Consider the following 24,056-nt stretch of genomic DNA (forward strand, 5'->3'; position numbering starts at 1 on the left):
CCAATTTTCAAAGGTGGAGACAAACGAAACCCTGGTAATCACAGTGGAATTTGTGTAAACAGTAACCTAGGAACCCTTTTTTGCAGTCATATCATACAAATACAAGAATACTGTCATTCATCATCAAACCAAATTCCATCAGTAAGATTTAAATTGCCTTTTTATCAAAACATCGTACTGTAGACCACAGTTACTCCTCAAAATGTAAATGCAAAGTGGTACAGGAGGTATAACCTACAACATAGTTAAATCCATGTTCTTCACAAATTTAACCCCTTTCAAAATTTGGCTAAACCTTTTCTAAAGTGTTATTCACCAAATTCTCCAATATGGCAGTAAAGTATGAGGCCCACTGTCAAACTCAAATTATAAAAGGTGTTTTTGCACATCATTTGGGCTGAAAGAAAGTCTAAAATTAAGCTACACACACTTCAACTGCCCTGGAACATGGGGGTATCTCCTTACAAACACTAAATATTACATGTGGTCTGCACAGGCTAAGGTTACTCATGAATGGGTTCATATGACAGACTCTGTATGGATAAATACTGAGTCTGAAATGTGTTTCCCAATCCCGTATTTGCTCTTATAAGTTATCAGATTCAATAAGAGAGAATGATACCCTGCAAATGTGGTCTACCATTAAAATACTTTAGGTTGCCTAAAACCTTTGGCCCTTTTACATTTTGGAAAAACCTTCTGGAAATTAAAGCAAGCCTGAGACACTGATATACCTCTAACCCCCCCCCCGCTACTTCCAATGAACCTTCTATCAGCAAAATTAGAAACTTGTCTCTGATGAAGGCCACACCGAAAAAACTATCTACATCTATGTAATCATACACTCACTTAAGGGTAAGACTCAGAGAGCATTAAAGTATGTTTGGTGGAGCATCTCCCACTTGTCCTAAATGTAAGGCTCTGGTTGGATCAGAAGATGAAACCCAGTTCTAACTGAATCTCATATGGATATACTGGGTCAAGAGGATGCCGGAAGTACCTTGTAACTTGAAGTTACTGCAGTTGATTTGAAGATGAATATAATCATTATTATTGTTTTACGTTGTGTGTTTATTTTCATACTGTAAGTAGGTATAAGTCAGGCATGGACTATATAAAAAATGTAATATAGCAATATTGTCCTCCAAAAATACTGCTATGTATGATAATATCATCCCCAGCCAGGGGGAGGTGTTAAGTCTTGAAGTGGGATGGCCACCTACAGAAAAACCCCTAGTGACCTGTAATACACACATATACAGTGCCTTCCAAAAGTATTCAGACCCTCTCACATTTTATTTAAAAACACTGAAACCAAAAATTAATTATTTTAAGGTGGCATTGGCTTTATGTTTTCAATGTAAAAAACAATTTTTTGCACAAACATTCAACTCCACATATTAATATTTGCAAGAGCAACCTTTTGCTGCAATAACAGGTTTTAATATACATATATAACTTATTTACTCAACACACACCACACATATATCCAGCGAGACCAATATGGACGCTATATGTAAAAAGGGTCAGCAACCACTGTTCTTTTGAGGAAGATTTAGGGTTTATAACAGATAAGTTTCTGATTACATTCTTTTATTCCTCTGATTCCTCTGAAGTTCTGTCGCTATACTTACTGTATGCACTTTTGTATGTCGCTTTGGATAAAAGCGATAAAAGAAATAAAAAATAAAAAGATTACTTTACTTGCTCTCAAGATAATAAGATCACTTCCTGTCAAGATACCCCTCAAAGCCTTTACTCAAAGAAATAAGGCCAGAACCAGCCTTGGCACAATAACAGAGCTCATATAAGCTCTAAAAACTACAGCTTCATAGTGATGGCAGTACACTGTATACCTGCTACAACTTTAACACTACAGACCCCTGCACACTGTGTGATAACATACTCCCCGCTGTAACACAACCAAAACCTTAACACCACAGACTAGAGAGCTAAAACAGAACAATGAGCACTGCATTCAGACAATGAAGCCCTTAAGACCCCTCTCTGTAAATCACTACTTACAAAGTGACATGTGTTAGGACAGGAAGGTAGCTAACTAAGCAAGGTAGATGTACATGCACAGCTTGCTGCTACCAGTCACAACATCATTCTGTTATACTGCTAGATACCTTACAACATATACAAGCAAGCTCACTAGCCTTGCCCCCACCCCCCCACAAATGGCTAAATAACTATGCATTGATCAGGGATCAGAAAGGAGTTCATGGACACTTAATATAAAATATTAAAATATTTAAAATAAAAACATGCAGAATAATGTCAAGAATGTAATACTGATGCTGTTCAATGATGAAGTGGGAGTGATGATAAACTCTAAAGTCTGGCATCAAGTTGGAGAGAATATCAAGTTGAAGTTACTGTTTCGTTGGCATTTTTAGTATTACGGTGGTTGTTTTTCTACGAACAGGGAGCTAATTATTTGTCAATAGCTGCAGTATGACAGGTGACAGGATAGATAAGTAAGAACAGAGGGATGGGATTCAGGTGGAAAAAGAAGGAAGGCTGGGGGAGAGGGGAGTAAACTGACAGAGAAGGAGCTTTTTAACATTTCACTGTAACTCTCTGTATGGAGCCATAATCACTGAACTCTATTCACTAAAAGTGATGTATCACACAGCACTACTCACCTCAGTCTCTGTAGTTTACAGTTTGGACTCTTCAGTCCAGCACAGAGCCGCTCCACTCCTGAATCTCCCAGCTTATTGTAGCTCAGGTCTAACTCTATCAGGTGTGAGGGGACTGACTGGAGAGCGGAGGCCACAGTGACACATGATGTGTCTGTCAGGTTACAGCTGTCCAGTCTGCAGAGAAGAGTTCAGAGACATTTAATAGGAAACATGTAAAATCTGAAATAAACTACTGATGCTGTTCAAAACTGAATAAACTGACAGTGATTATAATAAGGGCTAAAGTCTGATAGCTGTACAGTTTTAGTTCTGACACAATTATTTCCTTCCCACTATGAAATGAAATAACACCCTACAAACAGATATCTGCAGCGCCACCTGTGGTCACTGTGAGTGTCTGATAGAGGCCACGCCTGCCTCACTACTTCACTTCCAGAATAAATCATGATCTGGGTTTGTATTGTACGTATTGATCAGTGATACTTTATCTATCACCACCAGCATTTGCAATCATGGATCATTTTCATATTGATCTTCTGTTTGGCATGTTTGTGGCTGTCAAAATTAAAAATAAAATTATTTTGAGAGACAGTTTTATTTGAGTTTGTACTTGCACAGATCATGGTGTTGTTTGAGCACAAACTGCAGCACACCAAACAGGCTTGCTCAAATTGTAACAGGAAGCAGATACTATTCATATCCTTTCAGTTCCAAAACAGGAATCACTCTACTGTCAGGAGACCAGACAGTTTGCTGCACGTCTGATGAAGATCCTATTCAGAGTGAACACAGAGCTGACTGCTACTGTCCTGCATGATTGGGATGGCAGGTTTGCCAAACAGGTGGGAGGTCAATGTGTGAAAGAGAGTGGGGAAATAGTATGGATTACAGTATAGACTTCATAGCAGGTAGTGAATAATGGAGATGAATCAAGACTGCAAAGTGGGACTTACCTCAACATTTTACTGTAAGAACTAGTATGACTAAAACAGCAGGTCAATCGTTCTGACCACACATCTGCCGTCTGCTTGGTACCTTCAGTCAGAAACTACCGATTCCAAAGAAACTGAATATGAAGGTCAAAAGCCAGTCACTTGGCAACTCTAAACCTCATCTGAAAGGGATATTATCCTGCTTTGCTGTGATAGATAATTAAGATCAGAGGGATGGGATTCAGGTGGACAAAGAAGGAAGGCTGGGGGAGAGGGGAGTAAACTGACAGAGAAGGAGCTTTTTAACATTTCACTGTAACTCTGTATAGAGCCATAATCACTGAACTCTATTCACTAAAAGTGATGTATCACACAGCACTACTCACCTCAGTCTCTGTAGTTTACAGTTTGGACTCTTCAGTCCAGCACAGAGCCGCTCCACTCCTGAATCTCCCAGCTTATTGTAGCTCAGGTCTAACTCTATCAGGTGTGAGGGGACTGACTGGAGAGCGGAGGCCACAGTGTCACATGACGTCTCTGTCAGGTTACAGCAGTCCAGTCTACAGAGAAGAGTTCAGAGACATTCAATAGGAAATATGTAAAATCTGAAATGTAATACTGATGTTGTTCAGTGATAAATTGAGAGTGATTATAATAAGGACTAAAGTCTGATAGCTGTACAGCATTAGCTCGGACCCAATTGTTTCCGTCCCACTATAAAAGGAAATATCACCCTACACAAAGATCCCTGCAGCACCACCTGTGGTCACTGTGAGTGTCTGATAGAGGCCATGCCTACGTCACTATTTCAATTCCAGAATAAATCATGTTCTGGCTTTCTATCCCCCCCCTAACTCTATGTTTACTAAAAAGATTACAGCTTTGCCAGATTCACCATTGCTTTATTATTTAAAATGAGTAGTATTACAAACATTTTTATGAATATTTAATTTCCCCAAAAACCTTTACTAACTGTTAAATCTGAAACACCAATAAGAGACCGCACAGAATAACCCCGCAGTTATCAATCGTCCGAGCATATCCTGTACCAGACAGACGTTATGTTCACTCACACATGCACACAGGCAACTCAAACTCGCTGCCACACTCATGTTCCTTTGTTCTCTTTGAACACGTGTGTTCAGTGAGCACACGCAGCACAAGTACATGTGCAGCACACGCACGACTCAGAACAAAGGAACACACACCCTATGACACGCTCACACACACGAGCACAAGACATTCACTCAAATCCACATATAAGTGTAAATACATATACAGGCTTCATTTATTCTAGATAAATGTGTTGATTTGTGCCTTACTATTTTGATGTTATATCTCAATAAATGCATTATTTTTCCATGGTTGTGTGTTGTAATGTTACATGTGGAATGAATATCGCCTACCTCTGCTGATCAGAATTCTAAATGCCTTCACCTCTTAGTTAAATCATCAGTGTTATTTGTTTAGTTAGCTAAATAGATGACATTGTGATTCGATTAAGATTAACTACTGATGTAGTAATATTGATTATGATTATTAATTTAATTATTAATTGAAGTTCCAAATTAATAGTTTAGTATATTTTATGAGACTTATATACGAAACAAATTTGAAACTGATATTTTATTTTAACCACTATGGTAGACGCCATATTCTGTATAGCGCCTCAATGTGTTTAATTTAATTATCACCAACATAATTGGTACCTCATGTAAGGATATTCCTTACATGTAACAGGTACCCCCTCTAATTGTAGGCATTGTCCCTACATAACTGGTGCCCCGTGTGAGGAAGACTAACATCGTAGACATTATCCCCTAGAGAGCCATAATCACTGAGCTCTATTTGCTAAAAGTGATGTATCACACAGCACTACTCACCTCAGTCTCTGTAGTTTACAGTTTGGACTCTTCAGTCCAGCACAGAGCCGCTTCACTCCTGAATCTCCCAGCTTATTGTAGCTCAGGTCTAACTCTATTAGGTGTGAGGGGACTGACAGGAGAGCGGAGGCCACAGTGTCACATGACGTCTCTGTCAGGTTACAGCTGTCCAGTCTGCAGAGAAGAGTTCAGAGACATTTAATAGGAAACATGTAAAATCTGAAATAAACTACTGATGCTGTTCAGTGATAAATTGAGAGTGATTATAATAAGGGCTAAAGTCTGATAGCTGTACAGCTTTAGTCCTGACACAATTATTTCCTTCCCACTATGAAATGAAATAACACCCTACAAACAGATCTCTGCAGCGCCACCTGTGGTCACTGTGAGTGTCTGATAGAGGCCACGCCTGCCTCACTACTTCACTTCCAGAACAAATCATGATCTGGGTTTGTATTGTACGTATTGATCAGTGATACTTTATCTATCACCACCAGCATTTGCAATCATGGATCATTTTCATATTGATCTTCTGTTTGGCATGTTTGTGGCTGTCAAAATTAAAAATAAAATTATTTTGAGAGACAGTTTTATTTGAGTTTGTACTTGCACAGATCATGGTGTTGTTTGAGCACAAACTGCAGCACACCAAACAGGCTTGCTCAAATTGTAACAGGAAGCAGATACTATTCATATCCTTTCAGTTCCAAAACAGGAATCACTCTACTGTCAGGAGACCAGACAGTTTGCTGCACGTCTGATGAAGATCCTATTCAGAGTGAACACAGAGCTGACTGCTACTGTCCTGCATGATTGGGATGGCAGGTTTGCCAAACAGGTGGGAGGTCAATGTGTGAAAGAGAGTGGGGAAATAGTATGGATTACAGTACAGATTTCATAGCAGGGAGTGAATAATGGAGATGAATCAAGACTGCAATGTGGGACTTACCTCAACATTTTACTGTAAAAACTAGTATGACTAAAACAGCAGGTCAATCGTTCTGACCACACTTCTGCCGTCTGCTTGGTACCTTCAGTCAGAAACTACAGATTCCAACAGAACTGAATATGAAGGTCAAAAGCCAGTCACTTGGCAACCCTAAACCTCATCTGAAAGGGATGTTATCCTGCTTTGCTGTGATAGATAATTAAGAACAGAGGGATGGGATTCAGGTGGACAAAGAAGGAAGGCTGGGGGAGCAGGGAGTAAACTGACAGAGAAGGAGCTTTTTAACATTTCACTGTAACTCTGTGTAGAGCCATAATCACTCAACTCTATTCACTAAAAGTGATGTACCACACAGCACTACTCACCTCAGTCTCTGTAGTTTACAGTTTGGACTCTTCAGGCCAGCACAGAGCCGCTTCACTCCTGAATCTCCCAGCTTATTGTAGCTCAGGTCTAACTCTATCAGGTGTGAGGGGACTGACTGGAGAGCGGCGGCCACAGTGTCACATGACGTCTCTGTCAGGTTACAGCTGTCCAGTCTGCAGAGAAGAGTTCAGAGACATTTAATAGGAAATATGTAAAATCTGAAATGTAATACTGATGCTGTTCAGTGATAAATTGAGAGTGATTATAATAAGGACTAAAGTCTGATAGCTGTACAGCGTTAGTTCTGACCCAATTGTTTCCGTCCCACTATAAAAGGAAATATCACCCTACACAAAGATCTCTGCAGCACCACCTGTGGTCACTGTGAGTGTCTGATAGAGGCCATGCCTACGTCACTATTTCAATTCCAGAAAAAATCATGCTCTGGGTTTCTATCTCCCCCCCTACCTCTATGTTTACTAAAAAGATTACAGCTTTGCCAGATTCACCATTGCTTTGTTATTTAAAATGGGTAGTATTATAAACATTTTTATGAATATTTCATTTCCCCAAAAACCTGTACTAACTGTTAAATGTGAAACACCAATAAGAGACCGCACAGAATAACCCCGCAGTTATCAATCGTCCGAACATATCCTGTACCAGACAGACGTTATGTTCGCTCACACATGCACACAGGCAACTCAAACTCACCGCCACACGCATGTTCCTCTGTTCTCTTTGAACACGTGTGTTCAGCGAGCACACGCAGCACAAGTACATGTGCAGCACACGCACGACTCAGAACAAAGGAACACACACCCAATGACACACACACACACTACCGCAAAACATTCACTCAAATCCACATATAAGTGTAAATACATACACAGGCTTCATTTATTCTACATAAATGTATTGATTCGTGCCTTACTATTTTAATGTTATATCTCAATAAATGCATTCTTTTTCCAAGGTTGTGTGTTGTAATGTTACATGTGGAATGAATATCACCAACCTCTGCTGATCAGAATTCTAAATGCCTTCAACACTTAGTTAAATCATCAGTGTTTTTTGTTTAGTTAGCTAAATAGATAACATTGTGATTTGACTAAGATTAACTACTGATGTAGTAATATTGATTATGAATATTAATTTAATTATTAATTGAAGTTCCAAATGAATAGTTTAGTATATTTTATGAGACTTATATACGAAACAAATTTGAAACTGGTATTTTATTTTAACCACTATGGTAGATGCCATATTCTGCATAGCGCCTAAATGTGTTTAATTTAATTATCACCAACATAATTGGTTCCTCATGTAAGGATATTCCTTACATGTAACAGGTACCCCCTCTAATTGTAGGCATTGTCCCTACATAACTGGTGCCCCCTGTGAGGAAGACTAACATCGTAGGCATTATCCCCTAGAGAGCCATAATCACTGAGCTCTATTCGCTAAAAGTGATGTATCACACAGCACTACTCACCTCAGTCTCTGTAGTTTACAGTTTGCACTCTTCAGTCCAGCACAGAGTTGCTTCACTCCTGAATCTCCCAGCTTATTGTAGCTCAGGTCTAACTCTATCAGGTGTGAGGGGACTGACTGGAGAGCAGAGGGCACAGTGTCACATGACCTCTCTGTCAGGTTACAGCTGTCCAGTCTGCAGAGAAGAGTTCAGAGACATTTAATAGGAAATATGTAAAATCTGAAATGTAATACTGATGTTGTTCAGTGATAAATTGAGAGTGATTATAATGAGGACTAAAGTCTGACAGCTGTACAGCGTTAGTTCTGACCCAATTGTTTCCGTCCCACTATAAAAGGAAATATCATCCGTACACAAAGATCTCTGCAGCGCCACCTGTGGTCACTGTGAGTGTCTGATAGAGGCCACTCCTGCCTCACTAGTTCATTTACAGAATAAATCATGATCTGGCTTTGTATCTTACCCCTACCTCTATGTCTGCTACAAGGATTACAGCTTTGCCACTTTCCCCATTGCTTCATTATTTATAATGGTTATTATAAACATCTATAATAGATCCTCCATCTCCCCAAATACCTTTACTGACTGTTGAAACTGAAACACCAATAAGAGACTGTACTGTTCTGTTGCTCTGTACTAAAGTCCTGGCTAATGATCATTTGGCAGAACTTTCACATTTAGACAAAATGTCTGGGTCACCACGGAAATGGAAATCACTACATATTCTCGTTCACTTCAGTGGTCTCTGCTGGTGCAGGCAGTCGGCATCATTTCATATGGATGAAATCAGTAGGGAGGATGGAGCTCAGAAACTCATTTTTCATAGTCTCAGGCTGTGCTCTAATCTGGCCCATACGCTCTCATTGGCTAAGGCTCTGTCCCTAACCAGACACTAAGCTGTGAACACTTCATGAAATCTCGGCTTTGGTGACGTGTTCCTAAGTGGTACCTTCAGTCAGAAACTACATATTCCAAGAGAACTGAATATTAAGGTCAAAAGCCAGTTACCTGGCAACCCTAAACCTCATCTGAAAGGGATGTTCTCCTGCTTCACTGTGATAGATAAGTAAGATCAGAGGGATGGGATTCAGGTGGAAAAAGAAGGAAGGCTGGAGGAGAGGGGAGTAAACTGACAGAGAAGGAGCTTTTTAACATTTCACTGTAACTCTGTATAGAGCCATAATCACTGAACTCTATTCACTAAATGTGATCTATTCAGGGCTGTACCCAACTCAGAATTTTGTCAGTAGAATCGGATTTGGCTGTTCAACATGAAGATTTGACTATTTGTTCATTTTTATTTCCATATAAACAATGAAGAATCTTGAACCTGAAGAAGCTCAGTCGACTGACAGATGATCCGAATCGTCGACTTTCAGGGGGCAGCCATAGATGTATCACACAGCACTACTCACCTCAGTCTCTGTAGTTTACAGTTTGGACTCTTCAGTCCAGCACAGAGCCGCTTTACTCCTGAATCTCCCAGCTCATTGTAGCTCAGGTCTAACTCTATCAGGTGTGAAGGGACTGACTGGAGAGCGGAGGCCACAGTGTCACATGACGTCTCTGTCAGGTTACAGCTGTCCAGTCTGCAGAGAAGAGTTCAGAGACATTTAATAGGAAATATGTAAAATCTGAAATGTAATACTGATGCTGTTCAGTGATAAACTGACAGTGATTATAATAAGGGCTAAAGTCTGATAGCTGTACAGCGTTAGTTCTGATCCACTTTTTTCCTTCCCACTATGAAATGAAATAACACCCTACAAACAGATCTCTGCAGCGCCACCTGTGGTCACTGTGAGTGTTTTATAGAGGCCATGCCTGTCTCACTAGTTTACTTCCAGAATAAATCATGTTCTGGCTTTGTATCTTACCCCTACCTCTATGTCTACTACAAGGATTACAGCTTTGCTACATTCACTGTTACTTTTTACATTTAGAATATGAAAGAGACAGTTAAGGGTGTATTTACAGCTAATATGTGATTATTTGATCCAAGTTTCATTTTAATCTGAGCTGCGTTGCACCATTCAATAAAAAACTCTGACTATCAAATCGAAGGTTAGGCCTTTACCCTGTGATTAATTATTATTCTGCACACAATATTGAATTTACAATTATGCAATATGTAAACAAGCATAAAAGGAGAAGTGGTTACAAACTACTTTTTCATTATTAAATAATCTTACATGTTAAAAACTGAACAGTTTAATTTTTTCCCCTCAGTTTATGTATACATCTTTTTCATACAAAAAGGTCAGCTGCAATCATAAAAGCACTCTGAAATAACACTGAATTTTTCCTCAGCCTATTCACAAATGTCCATGTAGAGGTAGGGAGAACAGGGGAGACAGCAGATCAACAATACACTACAATACCACAAACAGACATACAATACACCATTATACCAAAAAAAGGGAACAAAAGTAAACAAATTAAAGAAAATATTCCACAGACACAAAAAGGATGCAAACAGCTTGGTCATCCATCACCATTCCCTCTACAACTTAATAAGATTATGGGCCAGATGCAAATCACACCATTGCCACACCCCTGATGTAAATAGGAATTAAGAATTATGACTTTAATCAGGGTGGTGCAGTTTTTCTGCATACGCAAAGAAAGGCTTCCAAATCTTGTAAAATTTGTTAGAGGACCCCCTCAATGTGTATCTAATTTTTTCCAGTTTAGGCAGTGAGAATTTATCTGAGAGGTGTTGAAAGGACTGAAAGATGTTGTCTATATCTACATCCTTAAACATTGTAATGTCAAATGTTGGCCAGAAGGAGAATGCTCTATCCGTCAGTGAGGGTGGGAAAGCAGGATTTGCGGCTAGAGGGACAGTGGTAGGAAATGCTCGTAATCTGAATTGGTGTCTGAACTGTCTCCGGATTCTCGATGATGTTTCAACAATGACATTTTTGTATAGGGGAGGAAGGGCAGTTGATAGAGGAGTGTAGGAGGGCTTAAAGTGATGTAGAAAAGCATGAAGACGCCTCCATGGCAAGCCACATAGGTGGAGAGTCAAATATATCAAATGTAGCGTACATTGCTTGGCCCTGAGATTGGCTGCCTAATAATAAAATTGAACGTTTAGTAGAGCCATACCTCCAAGAGGTTTAGGTCTTGTAAGAAACAACCTTTTTATTTCAAATGAACTCTGAAACAGGGCTATCAGTTCTGTGGAAAATATTCTGGCGGAGGAAAATGGATATACACTGGAACAGGTGTTACGGACAGGCCATTTCCTGTGAGATCTAAAATGACCCTCAAGAGTGCCAGGAGATCTTATTAGTCCCCAGATGAGCCTGTTATTATTATTGATACCCGTTTTGTCAGATTTATTTGAGTAAATTTCATTGTTAGTATTAGTGGGTCCCTAAAACACTTTGGCTTGCTTGGTACAATATGAAAAGAGGGTTGGCGTTGCTTAATTAATGAGTGGTTTGACCCTATCACCCGGGGCGATACGTGGAATGAGGTTATTTCCGGTGGGGTTGCGCATGCACTGGTGTGGCTGCCACTGTGGACCAATGTGGACTGCTGAAGCTGGCCTCCCGCGGGAAAACTGAATACCCTACTGCAATTTATGACCGACCACTCTACCGCAACGTTGTTGCGCGATTTCCTTTTCTATGTGTTAAGTCCTGGGAAGGCGACCAACCGAAGAACGCTAACAAGCATAGCGCAACAGAAGTGAACTGGGACCTTTTAGATATTAAAACTGAACAACGCAAACGCAAGAAAGCCAGCGAACGCTACTCTCTCTTCGCTACACCAAGGCCGGGCTGTCCGTCGCGGGGCGACTGGTGCGGGCTGGCCACGGAAAGGGCGAAGCTTTGGCGTCCGTGTCCGAAACTGTAGGTAATGTCAATCTTATATTTCTTTCTGTTGTATTTAAGCAAGCCGAATGTGTACTAGCTGCACGCCGCCCTGAGAGGTTTCGGGGATAGAGCGATAACCCCTTAAGACAACGACATTGCCTGGCGTATCTGTAGGAAGGTAGACCGCCAAGGCTGACAGGCTTGCAATATCCCTGCTCAGGGAGGGCGTGACACAGGTAAGAACTGTGAATCTGCACTGTGCAATCCTAAATGGAAAGGTAAGAAAAGGATATTCCTTGGCCGCAGTGTTTAAGAAGCGCTCGCTTTTGCTCGGATTTAGACTGTAACCACAAATGAGACCGAATGCTTTCAAAATATTAAAGGCGCAGGTACAGATCCAGAGAAATTTGATGCATACAGGAGGAGGTCATCCGCATAAAGTGAGACTCTCTGCTCCACACCCATTCTTGTTGAAACTGTATATAACATTAAATAGACATTTAACATTAAAGAAGGAATGTCTATTTCTTATGAATCCTAGCAGCCAGCTCACATGCATACAAGGAGAGATAATATTCTTTAAAGTGGTTGTTAATTGACTTGTGATCTGTTATTAACCATGATGGAGATTGAATCTAGGGAATATGATGAGAGGATGATTCCTGTCGTAGCTGGTGAGATAGCTGCCTACCTGCCTTGTCACTATCTTAATAATATGTGTATCTGGATCTCAGTATAAAGTTCTCTACATGACCTGTTGAGAGAATATCAAACTCTGCTTGTAAAGACAGGCATTCTTTACGTACATCTGAGGGTGGGGAGGTAGCAGAGATGTTATCAAGCTGAATCACTCACTGTCTTATCTCAGAGAGCTTTTTTTCATCATTTTTTCTCATAGTCAATGTATGAAATAATTTCTCCCCTCATGTATGCTGTCAGAGCCACCCAAAGAACAGATGCAGAAAATTCTGGAATTTTATTAATTGATATAAAAGGGCAATTTTTTTTCTTCATTTTTCCATTTTCTCCCCAATTTGGAATGGCTAATTCTCCGAATTTTTGGAATGCCCAATTTGACATCGATGTTAAGTCCCATTGCACAACCCCCACTGCCAATCCGGGAGAGCGTGGACAAGCACGTACCCTCCTCCGAGACACGTGATGTCAGCCGCTGCTTCTTTTCGCACTGCGGTCCACTAAGCTAGCACAGGGATGAGTCGGAGGAAGACATTTCATATGCAGCTTTGGCACATGGACCACAGGCGCCCGATCGACCAGCAGGGGTCGCTGTTGCTAATGGGACCGAAGCCACTGCCGACGTAACCACCCCTATCCCCGGCGGAACGAAGCCACTGTGTTCCGCCTGTGAGCTCCCCGTCACTGTCGGCTAGCGACACGACCGGGATCAAACCCGGGCCGTAGCATTCAGTCTACACTCGGAACGAATGCTTTTACTGACTGAGCCACTCGGGAGCCCACTGTCAGTGAGGGATCATTCATTGTTGATAAGTTCTAGATGGGATGTCATTCTCTCAAAATCCTCAGGAAATGCAAAACTGATTAAAATATTGAGCAAGAATAATTAGGATAGATCTAGTGTGCATGTATTTATATAATGAGCGGAGATCTTGTCTTCTCTCCACAGTTTCAGAGAGAGTAATCTCACTTCCGGCTGCTGTGATGATTTGGCCTCAGTCCTGCGTTCATCCCACTCAGAGCTGAGAGATCTGGAGCTCAGGGATAATGATCTGCAGGATTCAGGAGTGAGAGCGCTCTCTGCTGGACTGGAGGACCCACACTGTAAACTGCAGAGACTGGGGTGAGGAACACTGTACTGCTGATGTGTCTGATCCTTGCAGTTTGTCCAGAGCTGGGAGAGTGAAGAGCTTTCGTCTCCTTCTCTCTGCAGGCTGTCAGGCTGTCGAATCACAGAGACAGGCTGTGCTTCTGTGGCTGTGAGCTCCCGGTCACTGTCGGCTAGAGATAAAAGGTCAATTTGACCGGCCACAAACTTCACAAAGTCCTCATTCAACAGCATGCAATGCCATGATGCACGTGTGCCATCAGGCCTCTCAAGGCAGACATCCTGTTCACCTGCTACATGGTCAGATATTACAATATGAACATGACTGCACAGATGGGAGTAACCTGTTACCTATCAGGAAATAATTAATACATGTAAAAGTGTGATGGACATGGAGAAAAGGAATATTCTTTTCCACAATGGCTGAAAAAAACACCAGCAATCTGAGACAGCAAACTCTTCCATAAAAGACGGAATTACCTTGGCAAACTTGAAAGGCATACTCTTTCTGGTGGAGGAGCGGTCCAGTTTAGAATTAAGCCAACAATTAAAATCACCTCCCAGAATAAAAAAATGTGAGGACATATCAGGTATTGTGGAGAACAACTGTCTAAAGAAATGATCATGATCCCCATTGGAAGCATAAACACTGGCAAGGAGGACAGGGGTATTAAAGATCTTTCCTGTGACAATGACAAACCTCCCATTAGGATCAGCTATGACATTAGAGTATACGAAAGGAACTGACCTATGTTAAAGAGTCACGGCTCTCCTAGATTAGCCCTGAAATGTAGAATGACTACTAATCTATCTCTTCCTCAGTTTAAAGCGATCACAGGCTTTAAGATGAGTCTCTTGGAGATAAACAATATGGGCCCCTATATGGGCCCCTAAATACACTTTGCTGCATTTGACTGGCTCGTTCAGGCCTTTACTGTCAGTACTCCGGCCCCCTAGCTGTTGTGTTCATGTTCTCCCCATCTGTCATTGTGTCCATGTGCTTTTGTTTTTCCTTGTGTTCCAGTCCTGCCCCGCTCTGCGCCCTGTCTCCGCCCACCTGATTACCGCGATCATCACCACCTGCCTGCCTGCGCACCTGCTTCCCATCACCTCGTCAGCCTTGCCCTATAGCTTCCCTGCTTGTCTCTGTCCTGTTTGCCAGATCGTTGCAGTGTTTTGTGCCTGTTTCGTTCCCGCCGTGTTTCTGCCTGTACCTCGACCTTGTTCATGCTTGCTGCCTTGCTCTGTTTGCCTGATTGCCTGCCTGCCTGCCTGGTTCCTGACTCTGCCTGTTCCTGTTTTCGACCCTGGTTTTGCCCACGGACTGCCTGCCTGTTACCGACACTGCCTGTTCTGGTTTTGCGATTTCACCTGACGTCCTTAATAAAGCCTTTTGGAACCTGAAGCTTGTGTCCGCGCTTGAGTCCTTGCCTGAGCCCTGACATTTACAATTCCAGCTGACAAATTTTAGCTCCGTTCCACCCAGCTTGTGGGTTATCCCATGTTGTACCACATCTGGTGTAGGCTATTAAGTATGTATAGATGGAGACACTTGGCAATAGTACCTGAGTGATGTGAATAGACAAAGCAAAGTAAAGCACATATAAAACACATACAAAAACAGATAACAGGTAACACCCACCAGCCCTGGCAGAAGAGTCTCCCCAAACGAGAGACCCAACACTGCTATTAACCCTTCCAACTAAATGCTGCGTGAGAGACTGAGTGGCACAAAACACATGAGAAGTGAACACAGTATAAATATATACAACGATATCAACCAAAAATTACGTTATGCTGTCTTTATCACAACAGAGGAATATTACGGACTGATCTAAATTATGTATCAAATAAGATTACGTCAAAGCGGTCCGTGTAGTTAAGATGTTAGCGGCTAACATTCGCCAATCAGAACTAACCTGCGCTAGCTAGCCAGCTGGCTATTCGTGGAATAAGGTAGAAAGCTATTCATGCCAGAAACTACTCCGACTACTTATCATTACCTTAAGGTCCTGTCGTTTTAATATTTTTGTTTATAAAGTCCACTGCAGTGGCAGGGTCCTCAAACTCGTGCGTGGCTCCGCTGGGCAGGGTAATACTCAGTAATGCAGGGTAAAGAAGTCCAAACGTGGCTCCCGGACAGGAGCGGAGAAGGCGCTTCATGGTCCCATAATCAGCCAACTTCCCAACGATGGCAGCTGATGGAGAGCTTCTTACCCTTGTAACTGAGACGCAGGATTTGGGCTTGTCGCAGAGGGAGTGATGTGCTCAGTCTAGTAACGGTCTTTCGTCAAGTTGCAGTAGGCCTAGGTCCTGACATAGCTGGGCAACAAAATCAGTCGGGTGGCTGGGAGCCCTCCACACTGGTACACCGCTATAGCCTGCTCCCACAAGGCGAATGTTGCTCCTCCTCGACCTTCCCTGGAGATCTTCACACTGAGCATCCGAGAGAGCCCGCTGAGTTTTCAGCGAGGTTATAATGGGCTCTACTTCAGTCAGGCGGTCGCTGCGGTCCGATAATTCTCCGATGGAGCTGTCATGAGTGTCAGCCCTCCATTGCAGGCAGGGTTTGAATTACGGGTGGGATTGGGGGGGTCTGACCCCCCAGCATTAATAGTAGCGCTAGCGTCCATCACAGGCGTAACATTAGCATCCTCCGAAAAGACCGGGATTTTGCTGCGCGCATTTCTCCCTGTATAGGTTTTCGTTCGAGCTGACGACATTTCGATGGATTTTAGCAGATTATAAACACACTCACTAAAGCAAGGATAATATTTTACTCACACTTGAGTGGTAGCCTACTTATACTAAACTGTGCTATAATTTAATAAATTAGTCAGTTTCTCAGAGCAGCTGGAAAACATTTTACCCCTCGCCCCCATAGTTTGAATTTTTAAAGAGTCCGTTAGTAGCTAATGTAGTCCACTAACACACACATCACTTGTAGATTGACAGAGCAAAAGTATTTTCTGAGGCGAAACAGCTCTCCGTGGTAAAGGTGAAGGAGGCAGCTGACAGTCATTTGGCGCTAGCACCACAAATACACTTCAATTCCGCCGTTATAATGTCTGTCAAATACAAGTGGTGTAATGGTCTTTTTAATATATACAGCATTATTAATAATCTGAACACTAAAACACAACGATGTTCAACAATATATTGGTCTCTATTCAGTTTGACAGTACATCTTTTATTTGTTTATAGACTGTTATTGCATTTTATTTCACATAGCCTATCTGTAAGGAAAGTCAACTGACCTTTACGAAAGCGTTCATTCAAGAAAAGCTTTTTGTTCCAAATGAACCCGCTTACTGTGGTTTCCAGAGTATATTCTTGCTTTTTCTCCCTTAACTGACAATACCCAGTCTTATCCAGTAATGTAGATGGATGTTGAAATATGGTGGAATCATAATCCCACAAATGAAATGATGCAATATCAGAAAAATCCTAACAATCCGAACAAGAATCCTATCGTCGTCAAAGTAAAACAGAATGCACTGTCAGTTAAGATCGTTTTATGTTCATTCTCCATACTGGATGGAGCGCTACTAAGCAAAACATGTATAGACTACTGTCTGAACGTGTCCACTACCAGCCTATCCTTACCACATACAGGCCAGTAGATCTGCGCAGCGCCTGGTGTGAAGTGACGCTCCTGAGCGGGCAGTAAGATTTCTCCATTGCAATCCCTCTGTCGCCGCAAATACCGTCCGCGCCTAACAATAATCCCTAATAGAGCCGCACCGATACCAGTGTATAAAAGCCGATACCAATACTGAGTATTTCATTAACAGTGCAAGCTGAAGTATCGATACAAGTACTTCAATTAAAAATTATGAAATTTTATTTGCCTGTTTAGCCTAATAAAACACATCGAAATCAAACATAAATTGTTTTGTGTCATTAAGGGAGAAAATAGTAGCGATAAATTAAATATTGTCCTAATTGTTTGACCACATAGTAGCAGCACTTCTAATAACAGTGTTACCTGGCATTTGCCAAATATTAACATCTTGGCCTACATCTAGTGCTGAAGAGTAAAGACAGATCATCTAGGAAGTGCAAGACAGATACAGACAGCAAGACCCATGATATGTTAATGTTCGTTTCTCTTCTAGGAGACTTTGTAGAATATAAAATGTACTGTTCCATCTAGGTTGGACATCCTGTTGCAACGTCTTCATCGGAATTTGAGGTCTTTTTGAATGTCTCCCAGATGAAAGCAGGCCAACAGGGAATGCCTGAAATGTCCGAAACGTCCCACAGTTTTTCTGTTGATTGCTACGATGTCACAGATGGAGCGCTGTGACAACAGTCCTTCATGCACAGCGAACTGAATGATACAGCTACTGTCCCTCATAGTTTAGCTGGACCCCAAGATGTGCAGTGCCCTCCAGTTATATTCACACCCCTGATAATGACAGATGAAAAGTAGTACTGAGCTGTATTTTATGCTGTGAAAAGAGCTTGTTTCACTCATCAGTAAAGCTGGAATCAGGATGGGGGATGTGTGGATTTCAGGAACTTACCTATAGAAGAGAAAAGGATTCTGGGATTCCCACTACCATTCCTATTTAGATTAGAGGAGTATGCTGACCTGGCTGCATTCAGAGCATCTACATACACACAGTTAAGATGTTCATAGCCCTGAGAATGAATATTCTGTCCAAACATTCATTCAGAGTGCCAGCCTGTGATTTTTAATTTGGACATGCTAAAAGTTGGAGTGACCTCCCCCACCTTAGTATCTTAGCAGTTACTGAGGGGTGAAGAGCTGTAGCAGTAGAGTTTCTTGATGCCATTGTTTTTTGAGATTGCCTGTGCCAATACGGTTCACTCACACAAACCCAGTCCTTCATATCCAGCTATCAGATACTGACCCCCATCATCTCACCTCAGTGCAGACAGTGTGTACCGGGAGTATTACTTGTGAGAGCCCTCATTTAACTACTGAACTGGATGCCTGACTCCTGTGTTTTTACTGACACAGCACTCTGGTGGCAACATTACCCTGAACCCAATGAAGTATGAGTTTTGTTTCATATGATTTCAATGGAGAAAAGAGAGGGGAAATTTGAATAATAAACCTCTTTAGGCCTTTTGAGGGGGTTAGTCTGAGTTTTGATCTCACCATTTTATTCTGCCCTGGAAAGCTCTGATTCTGATGAGTACACACTAGGGATTATGTAGCTATTGTGTCAGTCACATGCATTATTAATACCATAACAATACTTACATGGCCTTCCTGCAGTTCTTGACTACTGGTAACAGTCTCCGATGGCCTGCTGCTGATGTTTTGTATGTCTTCAAGTCAAACACATCCAGGACCTCCTGTGACATCAGCAACACAAAGGCCAGAGCTGAACATTGGCGTGGTTCCATCTTTTTATCAGAAAGTTTTCCTGATTTCAGGGAAATCTGGATTTTCTCCACCAGAGAGTTGTCATTCAGTTCAGTCAGACAGTGGAACAGATTGATGCTCCTCTCTACTGAAGATTCCTCTCTGATCTTCTCCTTAATGTGCTTAACTGTTTCCTCGATGCTCTGTGATCTGCTTCCTGTCTGTGTCAGAAGGCCTTGCAGAAGGCTCTGATTGGAGTCCAATGAGAGGCCAAGAAGGAATCGGAGGAAAAGGTCTAGATGTCCGTTCTTGCTCTGTAATGCCTGATCCACTGCACCTATGTGTAACTCAGACAGCTGCATTCTGTCACCTTGAGGTTTTGATTTGACAGATCTGAGTACATTTCTCTTCTCATTTACACATGAATGAAACACAAACAAGGCAGCCAGATACTCCTGAATACTCAGATGCACAAAGCAGTAGACTTTCTCCTGATGCAACCCAGACTCCTCTTTAAAGATTTCTGTGCACACGCCAGAGTAGGCTGATGCTTTGCTGACATCAATGCCACATTCTCTCAGGTCTGTTTTATAGAATATCAGATTTCCCTTTTCCAGCTGCAGAAAAGCCATCCGTGCCAGTTTAAGGATGATTTCTGAGTCTGATATTGACATCTCCTTTGGATTTGACTCATTGGTGTCATGATACTTCAGATTCTTCACATTGGTCAGAATGAGCAGGAAGTGTGTGTACATTCCAGTCACAGTTTTGGGGATTTCTCCATTGTCAGCTCCACCCATCAGTTTCTCCAGCACAGTAGCAGAAATCCAGCAGAAGACTGGAATGTGACACATGACGTAGAGACTCCTGGATGACTTCATGTGTGAGATAATGCTGCTGGCCAGGTTCTGATCACTGATTCTCTTCCTGAAGTACTCCTCCTTCTGTGAGTCATTAAATCCTCGTAACTCTGTCACCCGGTGGACAGACACAGGAGGGATCTGACTGGCTGCCGCTGGTTGGGAGGTGACCCAGAGGAGAGCAGACGGAAGCAAATTTCCCTTAATGAGGTTTACCAGCAAGACATCCACTGATGTTGATTTTGTTACATCACCCAAGATCTCACTGTTCTGGAAATCTAGAGGAAGGCGACACTCATCCAGACCATCAAAGATGAACAAAACTTTGACTTCATCACGTTCAACACTTTGAATCTCTTTCAGTTCTGGAAAGTAGTGCTGGAGAAGTTGCATCAGACTGAATTTTCTCCCCTTTTTCAAATTCAGATTTCGAATAGGAAGAGGGAAGATAAAACTAATGTCCTGATTGGCTTTTCCTTCTGCCCAGTTGAGAATGAACTTCTGCACAGAGACAGTTTTTCCAATGCCGGAGATCCCATTTGTCAGCACAGTTCTAATAGCTTTGCTTTGGCCAGGTAAAGGTTTAAAGATGTCCTTGCAGAGGACTGCAGTCTCCTGTGTGGTTTGTCTCTGGGATGCCAACCCCCCACTTCCCCCCTCTGTGATGTAGAGCTCTGTATCCATCTCATTGAGGAGGGCTGGGTGGCCCCGATTTGCTAGATCTTCAGATATGCATTCAAACTTCTTCTTCATGTCATTTTTCAGTTTCTGTTGGACTCTCATAATGGATTCATCTGAGGACAGAAAATATGAGAAATAGTGTTATACAAAATATGATTATAATCTTGGTAATCCAGGAATCAATCTCAAGAAAAAATATGACTTTTGTTCATTTATGATTCAGTCATATTCTGAGTGTTGGAAACTTGAAAGGAAAATAAGCAATTATGGGTAGAAATTCATTACTACAGAAAATGATTCAATAAACTTGGATAATTCAGTGACAACCTGTCAATAATAACTGCATTTCTCACCACAGTGTGTTACATTAACACAAAATTCCCTTTCAGCTACAAAAAAAGTTACTCATACGCATTAAAAACTTATGTTCTATAATTCAGTAGAAATGCTTGCAAAAATATGTCTATGGAGGCTGATGGATGTTTCTGAGATAGAAGAAGCAACTCTTAACTCGTGTGTATGCGTTCGTCGAAGGAAAAACTTCCTCAAGACTCAGAGTAAAAAAGGTAAAATAAAAGTGTTTATTCCAAACTATACATGTAACGGAATATGTCGAAACAAAACTTCTCTTACAAGAGAAGATCTAAAGCTAATTTGTTCCTAATACGACACGCAACTGCGGTAAGAAAACTGTGTTGCTCCGCAGCCCCAAAAAGCCCCCAACTCCTACCTTAAAGCCAGACTCAATGAATGTATAAGTGCGAAGCCAAGATGTATTAACGTTACAGTATTCAAAAATGTTACGAGCATAAATCCAATCATAAAGAAAGACATCCTAAGCCTATCAATTATACATTAACGATACAGCTTTTACCTGTGTCGTCTATCTGAATATTATGTAGTAACAATAACTTATACACTCTTCGCTGTTTATGATAATGCTACTGTTCCCTATGAACTTCATACGTAATATAAACAACAACACTTAGATACACAATTATCACACACATGTCTAAAGTGCTTTGGCTCCCACAAAGTCTGACATTAAAATCATCAAAATGACACCAAATTACTGAATCCTTCCATATAAAGATATTCAGTGCAAAGTGAATCCTGTTTATAGTGAACAAATACAGAGAAACAGTAACACTAAAAGAATAGTAAACACTTTTACTCCAATATAGTCATAAAACACTCATCTTTTGGTGTCCAATCACACAAATAGTGTGTGATTTCAAAAGCATTCTGGCTCTGGCCAATGTGAGTGAGTCTGTAGTGAAGACCAGGCTATTGTATAACAACTCTCTAAAACCCATGGTCATGGTGTATTTTAGTTTAATGGAGATCATTCATGTTGAGTCTGGAAGTCCCGAGTGTGACCCAGTCAGAAGTTAATAATAACCCTGTCATTTCCACACTGTACGCATTAATAATAACCCTGTCATTTCTACACTGTACGAGTTAATAATATCCCTGTCATTTCCACACTGTACGAGTTAATAATATCATTTCCACACAAGACTCAGCAGGTATTTCACAATTTTGTGACTTTAGAATGGACTCCCAGAGGGAGTATTTTTTCAACAGAGACAAAGTGGCCAGCTAACTGGAGCAGGTACATTGTAGCAAAGGAGCTGTTTAAAGCTCACACTGAGCCAGAAAGCCAGAGCACAGGAGTGAGTGTGGAAGGGTCAGGGTTTATAAGTCTGTGTGTATTCGGTGTGAAGGTTTTGGGCAGTGTGTAATAGTGTGTGTGTATTTGGAGGCAGAAGTGCCATTTCTGATAGGGCAATGTGCTATACCCTCTACCCCACTCTCCCACAAAGCTGCTGGCACTTTTTGACTTAGGTACTCCCTAATACTCCCCCTCACCCATCTCTTACAGGCCTGTTGCCTATTATGTATACTAAGTCTCTGCTTTCTCTAAATAACAGAGTTGAGGAGAACCTCACTGCAGTTAAATTATTCATGTGGGATCACATGGTTTTGAATCTCCTCCTTCTTGTATAAGCGCCTAATGTAAAGGCCTGAATGTGCTTTACTATATTGACATCATCAGTAAGACCTTAGGCCACTGCCTTAGTTTTATTTTAGCTACTGCCAGTATTACCTCAAATGTAGTGCAGTAGCATCCTACGGTATGCTTGGAGCATTTTGTGTTTGTAATTGTTTAGTATTGTAAAGACAGAGAAATCTGTTGCTATTCCAGTGCTATTCTGATCAAACAGCTGAGACAGTTACATTTACATTACATTCATTCATTTGGCAGACGCTTTTATCCAAAGCGACTTACAAGTGAGGTACAATACAACACAAGCGAAAAACCATACAGAGTCAACAATATTAGAAGTTCTGCATGACAAAGTTCCAAAGGTTGGCCAGACGAGGTACCAGCTAGCAGGTAAAGCTAGCGAGTGTTTTAAACCATTGCAACCAAACCTTTACATTTAAACCATTAAAACCAAGCCATTATACCAAATCAATACATTAGACAATCTCTATGTGGAAACAGCTACTGTCTCTCAGAGAGACACAGTGGATCCTGTCTGTATAGAGACAGCTACTGTAGCTCAGAGTGAAAATTCAACAGCTACAGTAGTTACACATATCTCTGATAAATTATACATTCATACATTTAATGGAAGAGTGATGAATGTAAAAATGTTTTAAGCCACACACACTACTTACTCATTAGTGGAGAGAGCTCATCTGCAAATGAAAGAACACACAATTGAGTCTCAGAGAAGAGAATGACTGAAATGCAGTGATGAAATTGTAAAAAAAAAGCAGGTTTTATTAAAACATTTCAAATATTACTGAATATGGTGTTCTCTGAGCTACACACATGCACACAGATACATTGCTCACCTGGGTTTTGGGAAACCCGCTCTGTATGTGAGAGAAAACAGAGTTAACTCATTTAAAAGAGAATAATTGGAAAAAAGCCTCTTACATGAGCCCCAACCTCAAAATATATTTTATTCAATCAGCACATATTCACATCCTTACTTCAGTGTTATGCACTTTAGTGTATTGTTTTATTTAAACTTCAGAATCAATTTACATCACATAAATGAGAAAAGTTTGGGATTTCTTTCTATTTTTTACATTGTAAGCAGAATTAGAGATCTCGCTTTGCTTTTAACTTAACTCAAAATACACAGAACAAAATACAGAGATGGTGAATCAGTTGCTGGCTGTTTTTCAGAGAAAATGCTGTGCTTACATCTACCTCTCAGACAAGGGAAATACATGTGAAACATGAGT

General features: G+C 41.2%; 1 protein-coding gene across 1 annotated transcript in view; it reads right to left on the reverse strand.

Moving 5' to 3' along the window:
* Positions 1 to 23,673, reverse strand: part of LOC118778896 (NACHT, LRR and PYD domains-containing protein 12-like) — a 42,357-nt gene extending 18,684 nt beyond the window's left edge. The window contains exons 1-10 of the mRNA XM_036530680.1: positions 23,658 to 23,673; positions 23,478 to 23,498; positions 19,619 to 20,902; positions 19,144 to 19,579; positions 9,692 to 9,865; positions 8,277 to 8,450; positions 6,781 to 6,954; positions 5,467 to 5,640; positions 3,970 to 4,143; positions 2,652 to 2,825 (exon numbers count right to left, since the gene is read on the reverse strand). Of these exons, the coding sequence (XP_036386573.1) occupies positions 2,652 to 2,825; positions 3,970 to 4,143; positions 5,467 to 5,640; positions 6,781 to 6,954; positions 8,277 to 8,450; positions 9,692 to 9,865; positions 19,144 to 19,579; positions 19,619 to 20,902; positions 23,478 to 23,481 (2,768 nt within the window). The 5' untranslated portion in view covers positions 23,482 to 23,498; positions 23,658 to 23,673. The remainder of the gene's footprint in view (positions 1 to 2,651; positions 2,826 to 3,969; positions 4,144 to 5,466; positions 5,641 to 6,780; positions 6,955 to 8,276; positions 8,451 to 9,691; positions 9,866 to 19,143; positions 19,580 to 19,618; positions 20,903 to 23,477; positions 23,499 to 23,657) is intronic.
* Positions 23,674 to 24,056: the final 383 nt, after the last annotated feature.

Source organism: Megalops cyprinoides, chromosome 6 (genome assembly GCF_013368585.1).
Source record: "Megalops cyprinoides isolate fMegCyp1 chromosome 6, fMegCyp1.pri, whole genome shotgun sequence".
Taxonomy (NCBI): domain Eukaryota; kingdom Metazoa; phylum Chordata; class Actinopteri; order Elopiformes; family Megalopidae; genus Megalops; species Megalops cyprinoides.